Below are 22,377 nucleotides of genomic sequence, written 5' to 3'. Positions count from 1 at the left end.
CTACTCAAATTAGACTCGAGTTTGGCGTCTCGAAGCAAACAATTGCCAGACAAGGGGCCTTCATCATCGCATGGGATAAAGTGCAAAAAGCTCCTAGGGGGAACGTTAAACGATCAGTTGTGGAGAGAGCTGCAAACGCACACCACATTACCAGCTGCAAAATATCTTTATAGAAGCCTATATAAATTAGGGCTAAATCAACTTTGGGAAACATCGACAACCACTGTAATTTTTTAAAAAGCAGTGTGGAAGACAGTGAAACTACAGTCATGGTTGGAGGACAAGGTCGCACTTTTTACAGAGAGCTCATGGATGGATGACTCTGAATACATACTCGAAGATAGGAATGCAAGCTTACTTTAATCTGGGATACGACAAAATTTTAAAAATTGCATTTATGAAATACAGATTCAGCCTGCTTCCTTGTATCTAGCACCTTCCACCATGGCTATGGAAAAAAGCAGGTCTTGTGTGCCGATTATGCGGAACAGCTCAGGAAGATCTGCTGCGTCTACTATGCTCTTGTAAAGAACTCCTCAAAGAAAGAAAGAACTTGTTGAAACAACTATTTAATCAACATAGAATTCGAACAAGGAGGCAAGCCCTGATTGCATGCTTTGCACCTAGCGATCCGCAACTGAACTGCAGAGCAGTAACATTTTTGAGACTGTGGGAAAGCAAAATGCCATAAATAGAAACTTCAGGAACCCCGTCAGAAATTACAAGCTAACATTAAGACGGTCCTGCTTTGAAACCAAAAATGTTTTATGCTGCTAAAGCCCAAAACCAGAAAATTTATGAAACATGGTTTTAAGATTTTTAAAGTATTCTGAAGGAACAAGTTTTATGCATGTGTGTGACAGTTTTATTAAATATATATATGTTTGTATTGCAACGGTTTTAATTAACTATGCAAATAAAGATTTACTTACTGTATTCAAAAACCCCTATTTTCACAAAAACTAAATTATTTTAAATATAATGTATTTTTTAATTACTTTCAACTAATTAATATTAACATTAGCACTTAAAAAATTTACCATTAAAATTCATTTTTGGGCATTAACATTTTTACCTTTTGAAATGTAAAAATGTGAGTGTACCTAAACTTGTACTTCTATCGCTCTACTTCTCTCTCTCTCTCCCTCTCTCTCTCTCTCTCTCTCTCTTTCTCTCTCTCTTGCTCTCTCTCTCTCTCTATATATATATATATTCTAATTCGAAAGGAAGCCTTGGACATAATAGAGTGAGACCAATGACAAGCAGAGGGGAGCCTTCCTTAAGTGGTCTTCCGGTAGTGTTTAGGGTTCATTGGCGTAACCCAGACCACCCCGCACCCGACGGAAGCGAAGGTGTTGCTGCCAACTGACAGTCCGTGACACACGGAGAGACCACGTTACTTCAACGGTGTCTCCAAGCCAAGGCGACGGAGGAATTGCGAGGCTGGAAGCGCAGGGGAAGGAATCAACAATTACTCAACACAGTTTTACTATCCCAAGCCGACCGCTCTCCAACTCAGCCTCTCACCTTGAGAATAGAAAACACTCCGGCTGTGTGGTGAGCACTCCTCCATGCTGAGAACGAACTGCATGCTGGAACATGCAGTCCTTATCCATGAACTGGGAGGAGCGCTCAGGTACGAGATGCGGTGTAGGTTAGCCCCTCACTACTTCAGAGGGAGGGGCATAATGAACAAAACAAGAGAAGACATTCTTGGGAGTACAACAACGGAGGCATCTGATGAGGCTATAGCCGAAACGCGTCATGCCGTACACCAACAGAAGAATCCCGTGAAGCCCTGACGCGTCCCCTCATCCTTTTTCTAATTGGAAAGGAAGCCTTGGACATAATAGCGTGAGACCAATGACACGCAGAGGGGAGCCTTCCTTAAGTGGTCTTCCGGTAGTGTTTAGGGTTCATTGGCGTAACCCCGACCACCCCGCACCCGACGGAAGCGAAGGCGTTGCTGCCAACTGACAGTCCGTGACACACACGGAGAGACCACGTTACTTCAACGGTGTCTCCAAGCCAAGCCGACGGAGGAATTGCGAGGCTGGAAGCGCAGGGGCAGGAATCAACATATACTCAACACAGTTTTACTATCCCAAGCCGACCGTTCTCCAACTCAGCCTCTCACCTTGAGAATAGAAAACACTCCGGCTGTGTGATGAGCACTCCTCCATGCTGAGAACCAACCACATGCTGGAACATGCAGTCCTTAACCATAAACTGGGAGGAGCGCTCAGGTACGAGATGCGGTGCAGGTGAGCCCCTCACTACTTCAGAGGGAGGGGCATAACGAATAAAACAAGAGAAGACATTCTTGGGAGTACAACAACGGAGGCATCAGATGAGGCTATAGCCGAAACGCGTCATGCCGTACACCAACAGAAGAATCCCGTGAAGCCCTGACGCGTCCCCTCATCCTTTTTCTAATTGGAAAGGAAGCCTTGGACATAATAGCGTGAGACCAATGACACGCAGAGGGGAGCCTTCCTTAAGTGGTCTTCCGGTAGTGTTTAGGGTTCATTGGCGTAACCCCGACCACCCTGCACCCGACGGAGGCGAAGGCGTTGCTGCCAACTGACAGTCCGTGACACACACGGAGAGACCACGTTACTTCAACGGTGTCTCCAAGCCAAGCCGACGGAGGAATTGCGAGGCTGGAAGCGCAGGGGCAGGAATCAACAATTACTCAACACAGTTTTACTATCCCAAGCCGACCGCTCTCCAACTCAGCCTCTCACCTTGAGAATAGAAAACACTCCGGCTGTGTGGTGAGCACTCCTCCATGCTGAGAATCAACTGCATGCTGGAACATGCAGTCCTTAACCATGAACTGGGAGGAGCACTCAGGTACGAGACGCGGTGCAGGTGAGCCCCTCACTACTTCAGAGGGAGGGGCATAATGAATAAAACAAGAGAAGACATTCTTGGGAGTACAACAACGGAGGCATCTGATGAGGCTACCGCCAAAACGCGTCATGCCGTACAGCAACAGAAGAATCCCGTGAAGCCCTGCCGTGTCCCCTCATCCTTTTTCTAATTGGAAAGGAAGCCGTGAACATAATAGCGTGAGACCAATGACACGCAGAGGGGAGCCTTCCTTAAGTGGTCTTCTGGTATTGTTTAGGGGTCATTGGCGTAACCCAGACCACCCCGCACCCGACGGAAGCGAAGGCGTTGCTGCGAACTGACAGTCCGTGACACACACGGAGAGACCACGTTACTTCAACGGTTTCTCCAAGCCAAGCCGACTGAGGAATTGCGAGGCTGGAAGCGCAGGGGCAGGAATCAACAATTACTCAACACAGTTTTACTATCCCAAGCCGACCGCTCTCCAACTCAGACTCTCACCTTGAGAATAGAAAACACTCCGGCTGTGTGATGAGCACTCCTCCATGCTGAGAACCAACCACATGCTGGAACATGCAGTTCTTAACCATGAACTGGGAGGAGCGCTCAGGTACGAGATGCGGTGCAGGTGAGCCCCTCACTACTTCAGAGGGAGGGGCATAACGAAAAAAACAAGAGAAGACATTCTTGGGAGTACAACAACGGAGGCATCTGATGAGGCTACCGCCGAAATGCGTCATGCCGTACACCAACAGAAGAATCGCGTGAAGCCCTGCCGTGTCCCCTCATCCTTTTCTAATTGGAAAGGAAGCCCTGGACATAATAGCATGAGACCAATGACACGCAGAGGGGAGCCTTCCTTAAGTGGTCTTCCGGTAGTGTTTAGGGTTCATTGGGGTAACCCAGACCACCCCGCACCCGACGGAAGCGAAGGCGTTGCTGCCAACTGACAGTCCGTGACACACACGGAGAGACCACGTTACTTCAACGGTGTCTCCAAGCCAAGCCGACGGAGGAATTGCGAGGCTGGAAGCGCAGGGGCAGGAATCAACAATTACTCAACACAGTTTTACTATCCCAAGTCGACCGCTCTCCAACTCAGCCTCTCACCTTGAGAATAGAAAACACTCCGGCTGTGTGGTGAGCACTCCTCAATGCTGAGAACCAACTGCATGCTGGAACATGCAGTCCTTAACCATGAACTGGGAGGAGCGCTCAGGTACGAGATGCGGTGCAGGTGAGCCCCTCACTACTTCAGAGGGAGGGGCATAACGAATAAAACAAGAGAAGACATTCTTGGGAGTACAACAACGGAGGCATCTGCTGAGGCTACCGCCGAAACGCGTCATGCCGTACACCAACAGAAGAATCCCGTGAAGCCCTGCCGCGTCCCCTCATCCTTTTTCTAATTGGAAAGGAAGCCTTGGACATAAAAGCGTGAGACCAATGACACGCAGAGGGGAGCCTTCCTTAAGTGGTCTTCCGGTATTGTTTAGGGTTCATTGGCGTAACCCAGACCACCCCGCACCCGACGGAAGCGAAGGCGTTGCTGCCAACTGACAGTCCGTGACTCATACGGAGAGACCACATTACTTCAACGGTGTCTCTAAGCCAAGCCGACGGAGGAATTGCGAGGCTGGAAGCACAGGGGCAGGAATCAACAATTACTCAACACAGTTTTACTATACCAAGCCGACCGCTCTCCAACTCAGCCTCTCACCTTGAGAATAGAAAACACTCCGGCTGTGTGGTGAGCACTCCTCCATGCTGAGAACCAACTGCATGCTGGAACATTCAGTCCTTAACCATGAACTGGGAGGAGCGCTCAGGTACGAGATGTGGTGCAGGTGAGCCCCTCACTACTTCAGAGGGAGGGGCAAAACAAATAAAACAAGAGAAGACATTCTTGGGAGTACAACAACGGAGGCATCTGATGAGGCTACCGCCGAAACGCGTCATGCCGTACACTAACAGAAGAATCCCGTGAAGCCCTGCTGCGTCCCCTCATCCTTTTTCTAATTGGAAAGGAAGCCTTGGACATAATAGCGTGAGAACAATGACACGCAGAGGGGAGCCTTCCTTAAGTGGTCTTCCAGTAGTGTTTAGGGTTAATTGGCGTAACCCAGACCACCCCGCACCCGACGGAAGCGAAGGCGTTGCTGCCAACTGACAGTCCGTGACACACACGGAGAGACCACGTTACTTCAACGGTGTCTCCAAGCCAAGCCGACGGAGGAATTGCGAGGCTGAAAGCGTAGGGGCAGGAATCAACATTTACTCAACACAGTTTTACTATCTCAAGCCGACCGCTCTCCAACTCAGCCTCTCACCTTGAGAATAGAAAACACTCCGGCTGTGTGGTGAGCTCTCCTCCAAGCTGAGAACCAACTGCATGCTGGAACATGCAGTCCTTAACCATGAACTGGGAGGAGCGCTCAGGTACGAGATGCTGTGCAGGTGAGCCCCTCACTACTTCAGATGGAGGGGCATAACGAATAAAATAAGAGAAGACATTCTTGGGAGTACAACAACGGAGGCATCTGATGAGGCTACCGCCGAAACGCATCATGCCGTACACCAACAGAAGAATCCCGTGAAGCCCTGCCGCGTCCCCTCATCCTTTTTCTAATTGGAAAGGAAGGCTTGGAGATATATATATATATATATATATATATATATATATATATATATATATATATATATATATATAAAAGGGGTTGCTCCTTTAAGAAAAAGCCTCACAGGTGGGTGGTGTCCCTTTTAACAGAAGGTGCAGCGGGAGGGACCATCACATCAAGCCTCACTTATCCTCGCCAAACGCGCTTCGGGCATAGCAGCCCTTGGTCACTGGCACAGCAAAGAGTACACAGGAAGGATGCAGACACCATTTTATTTTCAAATCAGCCCCGCCCATAGGCCTCCAGGCATTCTGGTACTTGTGGTGTTTGCCCAGTATTTCCCCAGTGGGTTTCATGTGTCTCCTCAATCATGCAAATATAAAAACCACAGTGGGTTGGCTAAAATGTTCGTGCCTCTCCCTAATGCAATATTTTAACCTCTCCGGAGGGACCCCATCAGTCTCGAGTACACGTGTTGTGCTATATATATTCTTCAACCGGGAGGAAGGAGAAGCTGAGTTGATATGTATATATATATATATATATATATATATATATATATATATATATATATATATATATATATATATATATACGCATTGGCTTTATATGTTGGTTTTCACCTTTATACCATTATACATTTATTAATGTGCATAATTTGTCCATTATTCATTCCGAATGGAGCTAGACAGCCAGATTCTGTGATATACCTGGATTCTAGTCTGTGTAACGCAGAAACCCTGTCTCCTCTCCTTGGGTGTTCAGGTATCGTGTCAATCCCAAAATATCTGGCCTTCAACCAGTCTCCATTGTGATGGTCTCGGAAGGGCATGTGTGACCATGGACTACAAAATCAGTTTTGCCTGTGATAAGTTTTGCTATACGCCTTTTCTTTTTTACTCTTTTGAGAGTGACTTCGGAGACATTAGTGCTGTATTTGCAGGCCTTACAGTGTCCACATTTCCATAAACCCTTACTCTGAACTGGACTCTTGGTGGGGTAAGTGACTGTGGACTAACATATATCTCATGGAGATATTGCATTGGAAAGGGATGTTCGGTGTGTCGCCAATTTTGGTGGCGAAAATGATGTCGTGTGTGAGAATAACCCACCTATTTTTAAGAACTTTTCTCAAAGCGCTAGCCTGGTTGGAAAACTTTTAAATGAATCTGATGGCTTCATCCTGAGGATTCTGTTTAGGTCTAGGTTTCTTCAAAGTGTCTCCTCCCAAGTTTTCTGGTATGCCTTTTCCATGGCTTTTCTTTAGGCTGTTTTTGGATACTTCCTTGCTTTCAGTCAGCTAATCATTTATTTTTTGGTTTTATTGTATCGACTAGCTGTACTGCTGTTTCTCTTAGCCCTCAACAGTTCGCTATAGGGTATACTCCAGCGGAAGCTGGGAGGATGGCAACTGTCAGCATGACGGATTGAGTTACCAGCTGTACCTTTCCTAAACAATTTGGTATGTAATATTCCTTCCTTCAATGTTAGTCTGATGTCTAGGAAATCTATCTGTTCCCTACTGCGGTGTTCAATGAACACTCCAATGGGGAAGAGAGAAGAAATCCTTTTCCCTTATTCTGTTAAGGAGATTTCTGATGTTTAACACTCTACACACTAAAGTAGTCTTCGGTGAGAGGGCATGGCTTCGTTGTGTTGCAAAATGGCCCCATACAGTGTTAGCTATGCTGGCCGAGCACAGAATCCTTGGTAAACATACACTCCGGGAGCCCATCAAGCAGCAACGAAGAACGCATATGCCATAGCAGAACATCGTGAAGACACCTCAGAAGATAAAAGCACTTACTTATGTTGGCGGGCGCCACAGGTCTGCGGATGCTGGCTGTGGCCTCTATGGCCTGCGGGATCTGAGGACGGTTTGGGCCCAAACGCAGTGGCACTCCAGGGTGTTGAGGCTTCTTTCCCTAGCTACGACTTTTGCAGCTTGACCGTGGCCAGTTGCAGGCGGTGGCCTTGGCTGGGGGGCAATCCCTGGCCATGGATGGCCTGGTCTTGGCGATCAAGGCAGGAGATCTGTGCAGATCCTGGGAGAACGAGACACCATGCATGGGACCCCCTGGGAATACGGACTCGCCACAGGTGAGCTGGCGGTGGTGTCACACGGCAGGACGGTGTGCACCCCACAGAAGGCCTGCCGGTAAAAGACACGAACACTCCCAGGCTGGAGTGGTGGCGTGGCGGGATGTGTCGTGGCAGGCTGGGAGCTGCTACTCCAAGATACTTCACTGACCTCTGGATTAAAGCTGACCTGTGCTCGGAGCAGCAAATCAGCCACACACACAGTGACCCATACCTTGAAGGAGTCTGTGAGATCAGGGCCTTCATCAGTACTGCATCATCGTCTACTGTGACGAAAGGACTGGGGGTGCCACCACCAGTGGCCAATTTTCAAAGAACTCCAGGCTCCTGGCACAGCGTTTCTGCTCTTCCACCATCCTCCATGGGAATAATCAAATAGTCTGCCGGGTGGTGTGCAAGGGAGGCTAGGCATCTGGCGTTTGCTTGGGGTGGAAAGGAACGCCAGTGCCCGCACACTCAGGCCGACCAACAGTGCGCTCTGCGCTTTCAGACAGGGGGCAATCCATCATGCATCTGCCCTTCCTCGCTCCCCTCTTCCCCAACTCAAAGACTCACAGGAAGCAGTCAGCTGCATACAACATGGGGAAACCGAAGGATCGCCAATCAAAGCTCTCCTTTGAGAAAAGGTGCACTACAAAACAGACGAAATATGAGGAAGACACTGTGACTGCTTCTCCTCCTCCAGGAAAGCCTGGCAACCAAGATCTTGATCTCAAAGAAATCATGCTGGAGGTCAAGTCCAGCGTGAAGACCATAGAGGCTAAACTCGACCTCCTTACGGCACGCCTGGACAAAGTGGAGGCTAGAGTTGACAGGTATGACTCTCGATTAGACCATCTGGAGACGAGAGCGAGTGAATCAGACAATGACAAGGCCACAACTTCTGAACACCTCTTGCAGATGGACAACATCCTTGAGCTAATAAAGCAGGAGAACGAAGATCTCAAAGCCAGCTCAAGAAGAAACAATCTCCGTATTACTGGTGTGCCGGAATCGACAGCCATTTCGCAAATGGAGGACTTTGTAGAAACACTTCTCCGAAACCTTTTTGGATACGTGCTGTCCCCAGTCTTCATCATTGAGAGAGCACACAGGACATTGGGTCGTGTCCGCCTCTGAGGGCTCTGCCTCGTCCAATAGTATCCCGGCTGCTGAACTATAAAGATCGGGACACGGTTCTGCGCCCAGCCAGAGAAAAAGGCGGCTTTCATATAAGGTGGACCACATATCCTTTTTCCCTGAGTTCAAAATGACCATGCAAGCAGCCAGACAGGAGTTCCCGCTGCCCAAGCGATTGCTGCAGCAGGCAATCCTGAAATACTCTATACTGTATGCAGCTAAACTGCTCATAGGAAAAGGTGGAAAAATGCACCACTTCATGGACCCTAAGCAGGCCCTCAAGTTTGCCAAAAAGCAGGTACAGTTCAGACTGGGGCAGGGTCCATCTTCGCACGCTCCCTCGGACGCTCGGCTGAGCAACAATGACTAATAATGTTTGGCATTGATCAAATTTGCTTTATGCATATGCATAAATTGTCTGCTGTGGGATGGCTTGCTCTTCTATAGATACAGCCTATTATTAGTCATAGGCTACATGTGGCTAAAATGTTGTTTATACACCAGTTAACTAGAGAACTCCAATATATTACAACAACTTTCTGGGCTCCCAATATCACATATCCACCCCACCCAGCCGTAAGTGGTGGGTTAGTCCATGCGGCGGCTCCACTGTCCCCAGGGATGATACCCAGAAGTTTACGACGTGGGGTGGCGGGTCCTTCTCAACCTGATTGGGGGTTGGAGTGGGTGGAGGGAGGGGCATGGGATGGGTTGGTTCACTGATACTGTTTTGAAAGTTCTGTTTATGCTCTAAGACAATGCTGGTATTGTACTCTGGTACTCTGTATGGTACTACACAAGTTACACTGGACACCGTACACACTAGCACATCAGTAACAACATTCCTTATGTTGAGACACAACCAATCATGACGCCCATCATGAACCTCATATACATAGACGGGTAGCCCGGCCTCAGAAAGGCTTATAACCTGGCATGTTAGGGGCCTAAATGCAAGCAGGAAAATCCGCTTGGTAAATTCATATCTACACAGATATCAGATAGACATTTGTGTGCTCCAGGAGACACACTTGACTGGACGGGCTCTTCCTCCATTGCTCACGAGGGGGTGGGGCGACACCTATTCAGCTACATACTATGCCTGGAGAACATGTATTCTCATCCAAAAAAGGGCATCAGTGACAGCAAGGGGTGCTACCCTATTTTGTCAGGCACAATATATAATCACCCAATCACACTCTCCACAATCTACAAACCTAATGGGGATGAGCCAGATTTCTTTTGCCTATGGTCTGGCACCTGAACTCAGGCATGGGCTCACAAACAACGATTTGGTGTGGAGACTACAATGTTCCACTTATGGATTAGATGGACAGGGAGGGCAGCTCCATGCGCCCACACCCCCAAGCTGCCTGAGTCCTGAACACTATCATATAATCACTTTGTAGACATCTGGAGGCCTATCCATCCTCTCCTTCGTGAGGGCACATGGAAAGACTACTGGTTGCTAACTAGGGATCTTCTCCCGTGGCAACCTATGATCACTCACCTGCACATTATCGGACCACCCCCCTGTGCATCTGATCATACACCCCTGGGTGCCTCCCTAATGGCGTTCAACTGGCATACACTTCCTGGAGCACTAAGGAACTCTGCCTTTAGAGAAGAGATCAACACAGCAGTCCAAACTTATTTTGATCAAAACATGGGCTCAGTCAATTCACCTGCTACTCTGTGGGACGCCTTTAAGAATGTGTATTGGGGCGAATGTTTGGCTAAGCAACATAGGGTTTTATAATCTATTCGCATGACACTTAAGTCACTCGAGAATGATATAGCTGCACCCGAGGCTCCCTTTCACAGCTCTCATGATGCCCCCACTTTGGCAGGCATACACGAGAAATTATCAGAGTACTAAGAGGAGGCAAATAGGGAAACCCTGTTTCTGGGCAATGAAACTTAGGCACTTAGATACGGAGAGGGGGCTCCAGAAGCTACATGACACATCAGACATCACCGACCTGCTAGACTTGTAGGGTCAGCGACACACCTCCACAGTGAAACTGATGCAGATCATGGTAGATTTCTACATAAAACTGTACTCCACAGCTCAGCCCACCGCTCCCACCGACTTCCAAATTTAGACGACATTGAACTGATATGGTTATCAAACACCCACTAGGAATTCCACTGGCGTAGGGGGCCCCCTCTGGGCTCAATCAGGAGCTCTCCCGGCCAGAGTTCAGTGCCGAGGGGGCCCCTTGGAGCTAGGGACCCCCTCGCACTGCATGGGCTGCGGGGGCCTGTGTTACGCCCCTGAGGAATTCCTGAATTCCCCGATCACCTTGGAAGAGGTACAGCAGGCTAATGCTGGACTCTCCCCAGATAAGGCTCCGGGGCTGGAGGGTCTGTCGGCTGCTTTCTATAAAGAATATTGTGACATTTTGGCACCCAAGCTCCTGGACGTCTACCTCGACACCCTAGAGATAGGCCAGCTCCTCGCCTTGATGCATGAGGCTGTAATTTTTACATACCTCAAGCCTGACAAACCTGCCCATAACTGCGACTCTTATAGGCTGCTACCCCTCATCAACATTGACAATAAAATATTTGCCAAGGTCTTGGCTAATAGACTCCATCTCCTACTGCTGGTGATGATCAGGCCTGACCAATCAGGATTTATACCAGGCCAATCAACATCGCAGAATCTCTGGACCATGTTTTCAGTGATGGACCACCTAAGCACTAGCCTGATGGCTCTGGCGGCACTGCTCATTGCTACAAAAGCACTTGATACATTGGGATGGAAGCACATGTTTCTATTGCTTGGAAGGATGGGATTGGGCAACGTTTTTCTCACACAGATCCGCTTATTATATACCCTACCTACTGCCCGCATACATTTGAACGGACAAAAATCGTATCCCTTCCCAGTCTGCAGGGGCACGAGGCAGGGGCGTCCACTATCACTATTTTTGCTCTTGCAATGGAACGTTTAGCTGCGCAAATCCGCCAACATCATGCGGATCGTGGACTGGGTTTCATCACCCACAGGCTAGTGGTGTATCTATATGCGGACAACTGCACCCCTGTATGTAAATCCCCCGGAACAAAACCTTTCACCACTCATTTGCGAAATTATACATTTCGCTGTCATATCTGGGATCCGGATCAACTGGGCGTAGTCCACGTTGCTCCCCCTAACGGAGGCGACAGTCCCCTTATCCATAGAGTATCTGCTCCAGTGAATAGGCGGCCCAGTCAAATACTTGGGGATACATGTATGCAACGATACGGAGGAAATATGGAGGCCTGGCTAGAGGATCGTAACCCTATATGGACCAAGCTCCCACAATCCCGAGCGGGGCAGATCGCCATCGCAAAGATGGTGGTACTCCCAAAGTTCCTCTACATGTTCATTAACATTACCATGCCAATTACACAAGCCTTTTTCCATAAACTTTGATCCTATCTCATAGTGTTAGTCTAGGCCGGGAAACAACCCCACGTTAAATACTAATTTCTCACATTGCTACAAACACAGGACAGATTGGGTGCACCGGATTTACAGCTATACGCACTGTGCGCTCAGGCACACTTTTTACATTTTTGTACACATCCATGGTGGTGGAAAAAGATAAGGTTTCACAATGTCCCATATCGACGGCCCTGTTTCTCCCATTCAATCACCTGGACCACGAAATAGATACCCCGCAGTGCTTACGGTGGGCATGGAGAGGTCTGGCGAAGCGCACGGGACACATGTGCCTATATGCTCCTTCGGCTCCGGTGGCCTGCCACCCCAAACTACCTCTGTTATGGGACAACGGAGCTTGCGCCCCAGCCGGCCGACTTGTCATTCGCACCTTTGCTGATTTATTTCCAAACAAACAATTCCTTGACCCGCCTGATTAAGACCCTACTATATATGGTCCCTTTGATATTTTTTTATACTATCAACTATGCGCAACTTATAGAGGGTCATTCGAGACATTTCCGAACCTCCCCACAAACCCTCACTGTATCAGAACATATCTATACAACCACCGCTGCATGGAAACGTATTACATTGTTATATAATCACATGTAGAAATTAGCACCAGCGGCATCCACACCAGCCCGGGAGGCGTGGGATAGCCAGATAACAGATAAACAGTGGGCATTCTGCTATGGCCAACTAGAATCTTTATTTCCCAACTACAGGCTGTGGCTCATTTCCTCTAATTTTTGGACCACATCTATAGAATGGCTGTACAAACATATTGCGTTGGGCTTAAACCAGACTCTTGCTGTACAAGGTGCCACTCACCCGCATCAGATTTCCTACATTTGGTATGGTACTGCCCAGCTATCACCAGGTACTGGGGGAGGTATTTCACATTATTGTGACAATATTAGACACACTACTGAACCTGTCTCCGTTGTTGAGACTCTTAGGCTGTGTAGCGGAGGTGGGCCGCGAGACCCGCAAGCTCGCCGCATTACTGCTGCTGCTTGCAAAGTGCAGGGTTGCGATGAACTGGGGACATCCCCGAACTCCACAAATATGGGATTGGCTTAAAGATGCCATGAGAAATCAGCCATCTATTGGGAGCTAATGCCACTGAGATCCAGCCCCCATGATATCTGGGAACCCTTCAGGGCCTATCTGTGTTTTTTTTAGACACAACAGTTGTGGACCCTGTTGATCAGAGTAAGGGTCCCCAAACCCTTTAGAATGCGTGTCTACTCAGCTCCCCTTGTGATCCGCTCCTATCTCTGGCTGCCCCGACACTGGACACTTAAGAAAGATGCAACAAGGTTAATAAAGTTTTTTTTTTTTTAAAGTAGTCTTCGAAGAGATTCTTTGTTGACCAAGGGGTCAAGAACTCTAACCAGAATTAGCTATGTCCTGAAGATGAATGCAAAAAGAACAATTGACGGACAGAATGCAGAACAATGTCATACATTCACCCCAGTGCTGAGACAAGGGCCTAAATCCATCGTTATTTTGCTCAACTTGCCATTCCAGTTTGGACCCAGCCATATGCAAATCAGTCTTGATCCTGCGCTCATTGGGACCAGTCCGGCTTGAACTGCCAGACCAGGTCCTCCCTGGACTGGAAACAACCATCCTTGGACCGGTTTTGGGCTTTCATCCCTAATCAGCCAGGATAGCTTGACTTCAGTGGCATGGAGAGCACGGGACCCACGTCTGGACACACCCCTCCCACTCGGTGTGACAAATGTAAAAAGAACAATTGATGGACAGAATGCAGAACAATGTCATACATTCACACCAGTACAGAGATCTGGGCCAAAATCCATCATTTCTTTGCTCACCATGCCATTCCACTTTGGATCCAGCCACGTGCAAATCAGTCTTGACCCTGCACCCAATGGGAACAGTCCAGCCCAAACTGCCAGGCCAGGTCATTCCTGGACTGGAAACAAACAACCTAGGACCAGTTTCGGACTTTCAGCCCTCATCAGCCTGGATAGCTTGACCCCAGTGGCATGGAGAGCACGGGTCCTGAAGATGGTCTCACAGATTTGTTTCAGCGCAGACTGAAAGTCGACGACAATTCCATTCTCCTTTGAAATTATTAAAATCCATTTCCCTCTGAGTATTTGTTCCTATGTTTAGGACATACTCATTCTTTTTTCTGTGGATATGGTTACACACATTGAGAATTAAGATGCTTTTCATGTATTGAATGTATATATGTTTTGTGATTTCATTTTTTGTCTCTGTAATTATTTGTAAAGCACAATATTTTTATTGCATTTGTAAACGTGTATAACTTGAGAACTGTATATTGGATTCTTTTCATTTTGGTCTTGTTTTGTTCGGAATACAATAAGCTATATTTCTAAACCCGTGTGGAGTTGTTTTGTGGTGTATTCACTATATAGCTGTGTGTGTTTGTGTTGCACAAATACTTTACAGATTGCCTTTTAGATACGCCTGTCTACTCTGCGCCAAGATACTACCGGGTGAACAAGCACAGGTTTTCTCAGTTGTGTAGCTTACGCTGAATAGAGTGGTGGGTTCTGCTTGACCTGGATGTTTACCATAGTCAACCAGAAACCCCTATCCTAACACTTTTCATTAAGACCTGACTGTTCGAATGAGCTTCTGGAACCTGCAAGCACCTGGATACCCCGTTGGATGATTAGCTGTGCTTTATATGTCCATTTTGATTGATTGATTGACCATCCCTGTCTTTGTAGCCAAACCCAGGGTGTCATATATAGCAACTTGCCTAATTAATATTAATTAGGCAAGTCGTTCAGGGTCTGCATGCAACATTCATTTTTTTATGTGATCTGCTAGTACATAATTTGCAAAGCAAAATCAGAGACAGGTTGCCAAACAACTATGTGCAATTTTCAACCACTTTTTCCAACCTATCTTTTGATTTATCTTACTTCAAGTTCCTTGACCCACTGTGATTATATTAGAAAATGAAGCATGTAGCATTAATTTTCTCTGCAAGTTAATTACTCTGTGTATCAAAGAAAAATGCAACTGATACTACAAAACTCTATTCTTTTTCCTTTAGCTAGTGACAATGCACTTAAATTGCCATCTGGAAGCTCTGATTGGGTCCTTGCCAACCTGAATGTCACTGGATATTTCAGAGTTAAGTATGACCAACAGAACTGGGAGAGACTTCTACAACAGTTATCTTTAGATCACAGGGTAAGTTGTTTGAAATAAATATCATAAGGCAGTACTTCAAGTTTGCCTTGAAAAAGTCAGGTATTGTGACATTCCCATACCAATATCAGCTGCATCAATACATTTGTGGGGGGTAATATGATGGGCTATTCTGTTTTACCTTAAGGTATCCGTCAAAAATAAAGTATCCTTAACCCCTTCTGCACTCATGACGAGCTGAGCTCGTCATGAGTTGTGCCGCTCGCACGCTCATGACGAGCTCAGCTCGTCATGTAACGCGGCTTTTTGAAAAAAGCCACGCAGCGCAAAAATAGCCGTCGCACGCATGCGGTTAAAATATGAAGAATTACTAGAAATTTGCAATATTGCACCCAGTTCCCTCAGTAACTCCCCAATTTCAGAAGCTGAAGTGTCTGGGTAAAACCCCATGGGCCTGCCATTTACCAGCAATATTGTAATCCTAATGGGGCTGATAACTCTAGTTACTGGTCCGTTCCGTAGCAGCGAGGCATTCATCATAATGAGATCAGTGTTTATTTGTTCAGAGTTAGTCATACTTCAGCAGCTCCAATTTGATGGCAATTAAAATGATCAGTATATAACTTGTTTATTGCAAAAGTGAGGCAATTGCTGTACAATAGGCAATAGTATACAGTAATTGAACCTGAAACATGCAAACTCGACTGTTAGACAAGGGGGCCATTTCAAGCCTGTCAAATATGGCCCATAGTCTTCCCTCCACCCAAATAAATCAGTATTCAGGGATCAATAACTCCAGGTGATGGAAATAATCCTCTTTCCATGCATATAGCACGCAACATATTGATTTCAGTGGCTCCACACTGATTTCCACTTTTTCTTGCCTGGTATTTGTGGATGGTTAAGTCTCTGGATGAAATACTACTATAGCATAGAGCAACATCAGATCTAAAAATCCCAGTGGGCCCTGAGGCCCTGACTCATGAATATGAAGCTTTTTCAAAACCATGCGCAAAAAAGTGGAATAGCCGAATGTTACATAACATCCTCCTGTTACTTCAAAAGGCCTTGAGTTTCACCTCCTGTACAGATCATAATCTTTGATTGTCTAGAGCTACCTTACTGTAAAGACATCAGGGGCCATATTATACAAGTGCCCTGGGGTTGCCGCAGGTGTTTGAACCTGCTTTGCGCTTCCCAGGGCACTTTAGTATTACAGAAGGGGCCGCAGATGCGTGTGAGTCCACTTCTGTAATACAAATAGCTCTGGTGCACATAAAGCGCCAACGCTATCTTTAAAGGGCATTCCCTCATTTGCATGGGAGCATAACCCTATGCAAATGAGGGAATCCCTTTGCCCCTGTGCCCGCGCCATATTTCAGATAAGGGTGCAGAGGCAAAGAAACTCTCAGGAGGCACACTAACAATGTGCTACCCAAAAGGTGGTGCACTGTCAGTGTGCCCACTGATTGCAGCCCTCTGGCGGAGGGGAGAGGGGTCCAATGGACTACCCCAGACATCACCTTGCAGGTGGGTGCAGTCACTCACTGCACCCACCTACAAAGGGATCGCTGATCCCCGTTAAAAGTACAAGCGGGAGAGGAGGAGCTACGCTCGCAACCAAGATGGCCACATAAGCTCCCGGCTCCGCCGACCTCTGCCAGCCACTCGTCAATCCTGACAAATATCCTGAATTTGCACCGGGCTCCCATGTTGCTGAAGAGTTCCAGAGTCTGGAGATGCAATCCCGACATTTCCATCTTTTCGGATAGTGGAGATATGCCGTGTGCCATTCTCGGCCTACCCAGTGCGGAAAGCCGGGGCCTCAATTTTGAATCCATCCGGGTTGGAAGTGAACAACATCGGCCGTGAGACTTCGGCCGTGTCCGGTCCCCCGAAGGGGAGTATATCCTGCCTGGTTTGAATGGCGATTTGATGGTCGGTTGAATCTGAAGTATAACGGCGTGTTGCACCGGTTGCCGCGGTCGAGGGTCCGTTGCCCGGAGGCTTTGCTGCCCGCCCTGGGTCGACGGGCTCGGGCCCTCGCAGGAGACGACGGTGTTGATATTGCGACATTGAGAGCGCCCACTGTCTCCATCGGCCCCACCTGTGCCTGTTACCCCGGAGTAGTCGACCTCCGGGGTTCAAAACCTGCTCAGTTGTTTCGCCAGAGGGGATGGAGCATGTGGAGACTAAGCCGTTGTTGTTGACCGTAATGGCCGCCATTGGGGCGTTCCACTCGAGGGTCACCGCCATCATCCAGAAAATGATTGAAATAGCTGACTATATCAGTCCTACACCGGACACCGGCCCTTCGATATGTCTCCAACGAGTTTTGTTACCTGCGGAAAAGATTATACCTGTGATCGAGGGCCCCGTGCCGCAGCCAGATCTGGTGTTTTTTGCCCATTCCCACGCAACGGATAGTGAGCCCGAGACTACCATAAGCTCAGTACGATCAATGCCGACACCGCCCGAGATGGACAGAGAAGTTCCTGTACGCTTTACCAAGTTTACCAGAGACCATGGGAGTGACTCATCGTCTTTTTCCCCCCTACTGCTGCAACCTCTCTCCTTGGAACTATTTTTTGCGAAAGATTGCCGTTTGACTTGTGGTCTTCCAGCACAGATGTCTTGGCTTCTTTCCGGCCTAATTGACTTTGACTTTGTTAAACATTTCACCTTTGCTATTGATGTGGCGGTCCGAGCGGAGAGGGTTCGTACGAAGAGTCGACGTGGCCCAGGGTTGATTTGATTGCCTGGGTGTGACGAAAGGGTTTCATCTGATGCGGAATTTGTAGTTTGTAATAATGTGGGAGTCTGGCGATTCTTTTAAACTCCCCCCGATGTTGCTAACTGTTACTTAATATTGTCCTGTTTACGATCGGGGGTGGCTTGCTTCTGGCGGGGGGTACGGGAGACCGGGGGCCTGCTTGTTCTCTCCTCCTCCACTCTCTTTTTCCCTTCTTTTAGGGCAAGTTCTGGGGCGACAGGCATGCTGCTAGTGGGGTACGGCTGTAGCCATTGCAGGGGTCCAGGGTGGGGGGCTTGGGGGGGGTTTATTTTGTCTTTGTTTAGTTCTATGGCCTCTTTTTCTTTCTTTTCCCTCTTTGCGGGAGGTGCTTCGTATATCCTGAATCGTGTTCTATCACTCATCTTGGTGCCTGCTCTGGTCCTAACTATCCTGAGTCGTGGGTGGAAGGGTTCTGCAGACTATAGTTTATCGGACTGATTGACCGTATTGACTTTCCTGCTCGTATAATACATTCTGTTGGTATATTTACTTCCATGCATTGCCTTCTCTGCGTTTCCTCACACGCCTGCCTAATATTGTAATGTAATTTGAGTATGACACCGGATTTGTGTAACGTTTACTCCTGCCTTTCTTCAATAAAAATATATATTAAAAAAAATATTTAAAAAAAGTACAGGCGGGTTGCTGCATGCACTGTGAAAATACGGAGCAGCTTTAAAGCAGCTGCTCCATTTTTGACATGATTGCACTGCCCCCAGGACAGTGAGAATTCGTAGCTGCCCTAGTTTGTGGCTGCTCCCAGGGCAGTGCACTCAGGGCCGGACTGGGAACCGAAATCGGCTGTGTCAAAGTGCTCAGCCGGCCCCCACCTCTCCCCTGGGGGTGCGACCGCACTCTTTGCCAGGGCCGGTTTTCGGCCGATTTTGTTACAGGGCGGTTTTTGCAGCTATGCTGCAAAAAACAGCCCTGTAACAAAAACGGCCCCCTGGGGCCCAAAACCGGCCCCCACCCATGCGGCCGACCGGGGGATTGCCCGGTGCCCACAACGGCCAGTCCGGGCCTGAGTGCACTCACCATAATGTGGAACATTTTCCTGGTTTGCTTGGGCACACCTTTTTAAAATTGTGCCCAGCTCAATCCAGGAAAAAGTGCTGACTCAGATGGGATGGCTTATTGCATACCACAGCTCACCCTTAAACATCATGGAACCAATGCTTTAATTCATCCTTGGCTTTGACATTTATCACTTAAATGTCTTTTTTATGTCTGACTCTCGTAGAGAGCTTCTATCATTTAGTTCAGTTTCTAAATGTCATACCTCACTGCTGTGATATAGCAACAGTTGATAACAAAACTGGTTACCCTCCTGCTGTGATGGCATAAAGACCTTCTAAGGCAGGCTGATAGGCCCCAACTTGAGTCTGTCAGCACAGCAGTGCTTGTCTGCTTTCAATGAAAGCAGAAAGCACAGCTTCAGGAGGGGGACGGGAGGCAGGGAGGGTGGTCGGGGTTGGTTAGAGATTACAGGTAGGATTTGTTTTCAAATTTGGAACTGGGAGGAGAGGCTGAGTTATGTATGGCAACCCCATTATTAATCCGCCCCCTGCGTAGCAGTTGAAAACACGGACAGATGATTTTGGGGGCCATCCAGGACAGGGTTCTGAGTGACATCATAGCTTCATTCTCGTTGTCTATTGATATCACTCAGAACCCTAAGGTAAAACATGTTTTATTGGTGTTTCTTTGACACCAGGCTCCTTTACAATCAGCCTCTGTATATTGGAGAAGCAGATGAGAAAGAGAAGCAGGAGATTTCAGAGGTTATTTGGAAGGTAGGAAGCTTAGACTAAGCCTGCACTTTCACAGCTCCTCTTTAGTCACTTTTCAGTTCCTGCTTTTCCCAGCAGCACCATGGAAGAGTTATAAAAATACACCAGCTCACCTTGTCTGGAAAAACTCTGGCTGACAGACAATCTGTTTAGCTAGTGATGTGACCTCTGGACAAACTTCAGTTGGTCTATCTGAGTTTTTTTCAAACTAAGATGTACAAAGTTTATGTGCATATCAATTATGTTTTTTATCTTGCTTATCTGTAATGCACACATATAACCATATCTTTAGCTTTCTGCTCATGGTCGACATCTAGATAAGGATTGATAACTCAGCCAATGTGAAGATTCTCTTAAAGAGCCAAAGGTCAAGTGGATTAGTGGCCAGCCGGCATCACAGTGCTTTGTCTGTTTGCTATGCAACGTTTCCTATTCATTTCACTGAACCGGATGTATCAATGCAAAACACCACAAACAGGCTGGCCACAAGAAATCACAAACATTCTGCATCATTTATTACTATCAGACTGGATTCTGTCTGTGAAACCTCACAAACACGCATTGAATATTGGCCAAGAAGCGTATATTTGTAAATGGGAAGGCAGCAGAGAATGCAGGAGTCTATGGGGCAGGTGTCTGCCCCATGAGGCCTATAGCAGCTACTCCCACAATAGAAGTTGTCCTTCACGAACATGTGAAATTGGTAAACCTTTCAGTGCAAGCTTAAGACAATTTTCCATGATGCCAAATACGGTGCCCCTTTGCTTCCCCATATTCTTGCAATTCACATTAAACTGCCATGTTTACATTGCAAATAGCAATGTCACTTTGAGAAATCATGTTTTTTCTTCTCATCCTTGCAAAGTCTTTCACTACAGGCTTGCAAAAGGGCAAATCTTTTGCTATAATGGAACTCAGTTGCTCACATATTTCCAGAAATACAGTCTCTGTTTTTCGAGGGTAAAGCTTTTCAAGGGAAGGGAGCACACGGCTGTGTTCTGTGTTTACGCCTATGAAAGCTCTACTGGTCCTCAGTGTACACCTTACAAATATTAGGTAATCTGATGGGTGTGGTTAATAAAGTTTGAAACGCAGTGCATTCAGTTAACGGTTGCTTGTTGAAGAATAATGACATGCAAACCAGAGCTCTGTGTGTGGCGTGGTCTATTGCATGTCCTGTGCTGGGGAAGACGCTACAACTGGGGACAAGCTAGGGGATACTTTCTCCCAATGATAAAAAAGTGCTCTCCTTGGGAGTTTGCCATGGTCCAGTAAACTGCTGGACCATGCGCCTTAAGAATAGATCCACAGTTGGCGTAAGTGAAGTCAAAGGGCAACTCGAGCTTTGTGAAGCCCTTGATGAAGGTGAAAACCATACAAAGGAGTACAGTCAGTAAGCCTGTCAAGAATCCACTGGTAAGGCCAAAAGAAGACAAAGGTCGCCACAGCATAACACAGAGCTAGCATTGATACAAAGCAGATATGTTAAAAACCATGACAACCAGGTATGGAGAAGAGCAAAAGGCAGCTACGACTAGGTATAATTCATACAATAGAAAATGGTGAAGAACACATGCAAGAAGCAAAATCATTATTCACCGTGAGGAAGGAAGATGGCGCCCACCAACAGCAGCTCGGGCACGACGAGCCAAGCACCATTTCACATCCTGATGCTAGCAAGCCAAGCAATGGAAAAGATCAAATGCTGCCTGAACAGCCTATACTGTCGACGTCAGTAGGATACAGCACATCTATTTGATAGTGCCAAAAAGCAGAATATTGGTGCCAGATGGACTGCCTGGTTTGACTTCATGGCTGCTATGGAGAAGAATATGACAAAAAGATCATAAAATTCCTTAAGAGCCTTGCAAGTGACAGAGTAAAAGAGGTGATAAAGAAGATAACACATGCTGGTGAAATATCATACAGACAAATCAAGAAGATGTTAAAAGCAAGGTTCAGTCCAATGCCGAATGTCGTCTATGAAAGGTACACTTTCTACCAAGCAATACAGCAACCTGGTGAGACGATGGATGAGTTTGGTAAAAGACTTGACATGCTTATAAAGCACTTCAAGTTCTATGAATTCAATGATGAAGAAGCCATGTGTCTTAGAGTTATTGATGGTTGCTTCTGTGACTCATTCCAAAGACGTATGCTAAGAGAAATGCTCAGTTTGGAGAAAGTGCTCATGACTGCAAAAGCGGTGGAACGTGCTGATAGCAAAGCTTCTGATATGGAAGCTAGAGCAACCTAAAAACAAGCCTGCACTGAGCATGAAAAGTAAGAAGACACACTGGACAGAGGCCCATAGAGTGATGTCTCAGAAGAAAAAGAAATTGTGTTTCTGATGTGGATTCTCCTTTCAACATGAAGGTAAATGTCCTGCTATCAGACAAATATGCAAAGCCTGCGGGAAGGAAAACTATTTCAGAATGGTTGGCAAAGCAAAAGAAAAACTACACACATTGCAAAAGGATGAGAAGTTGGTTGTCA

At 47.1% G+C, this 22,377-nt stretch overlaps 1 protein-coding gene across 1 annotated transcript in view; it reads left to right on the top strand.

Annotated features, from left to right (window-relative positions):
* The window catches only part of LOC144824118 (aminopeptidase N-like), a 270,629-nt gene that overhangs the window by 151,541 nt on the left and 96,711 nt on the right, over positions 1-22,377 (top strand). Inside the window, exon 12 of the mRNA XM_078683231.1 lies at positions 15,200-15,339. Within this exon, the coding sequence (XP_078539357.1) occupies positions 15,200-15,339 (140 nt within the window). The remainder of the gene's footprint in view (positions 1-15,199; positions 15,340-22,377) is intronic.

This window comes from Lissotriton helveticus, chromosome 3_1 (assembly GCF_964261635.1).
Source record: "Lissotriton helveticus chromosome 3_1, aLisHel1.1, whole genome shotgun sequence".
NCBI lineage: Eukaryota > Metazoa > Chordata > Amphibia > Caudata > Salamandridae > Lissotriton > Lissotriton helveticus.
The sequence above is the reverse complement of the archived record's forward strand: the minus strand, read 5'-3'. Positions and strand labels throughout refer to the sequence as shown.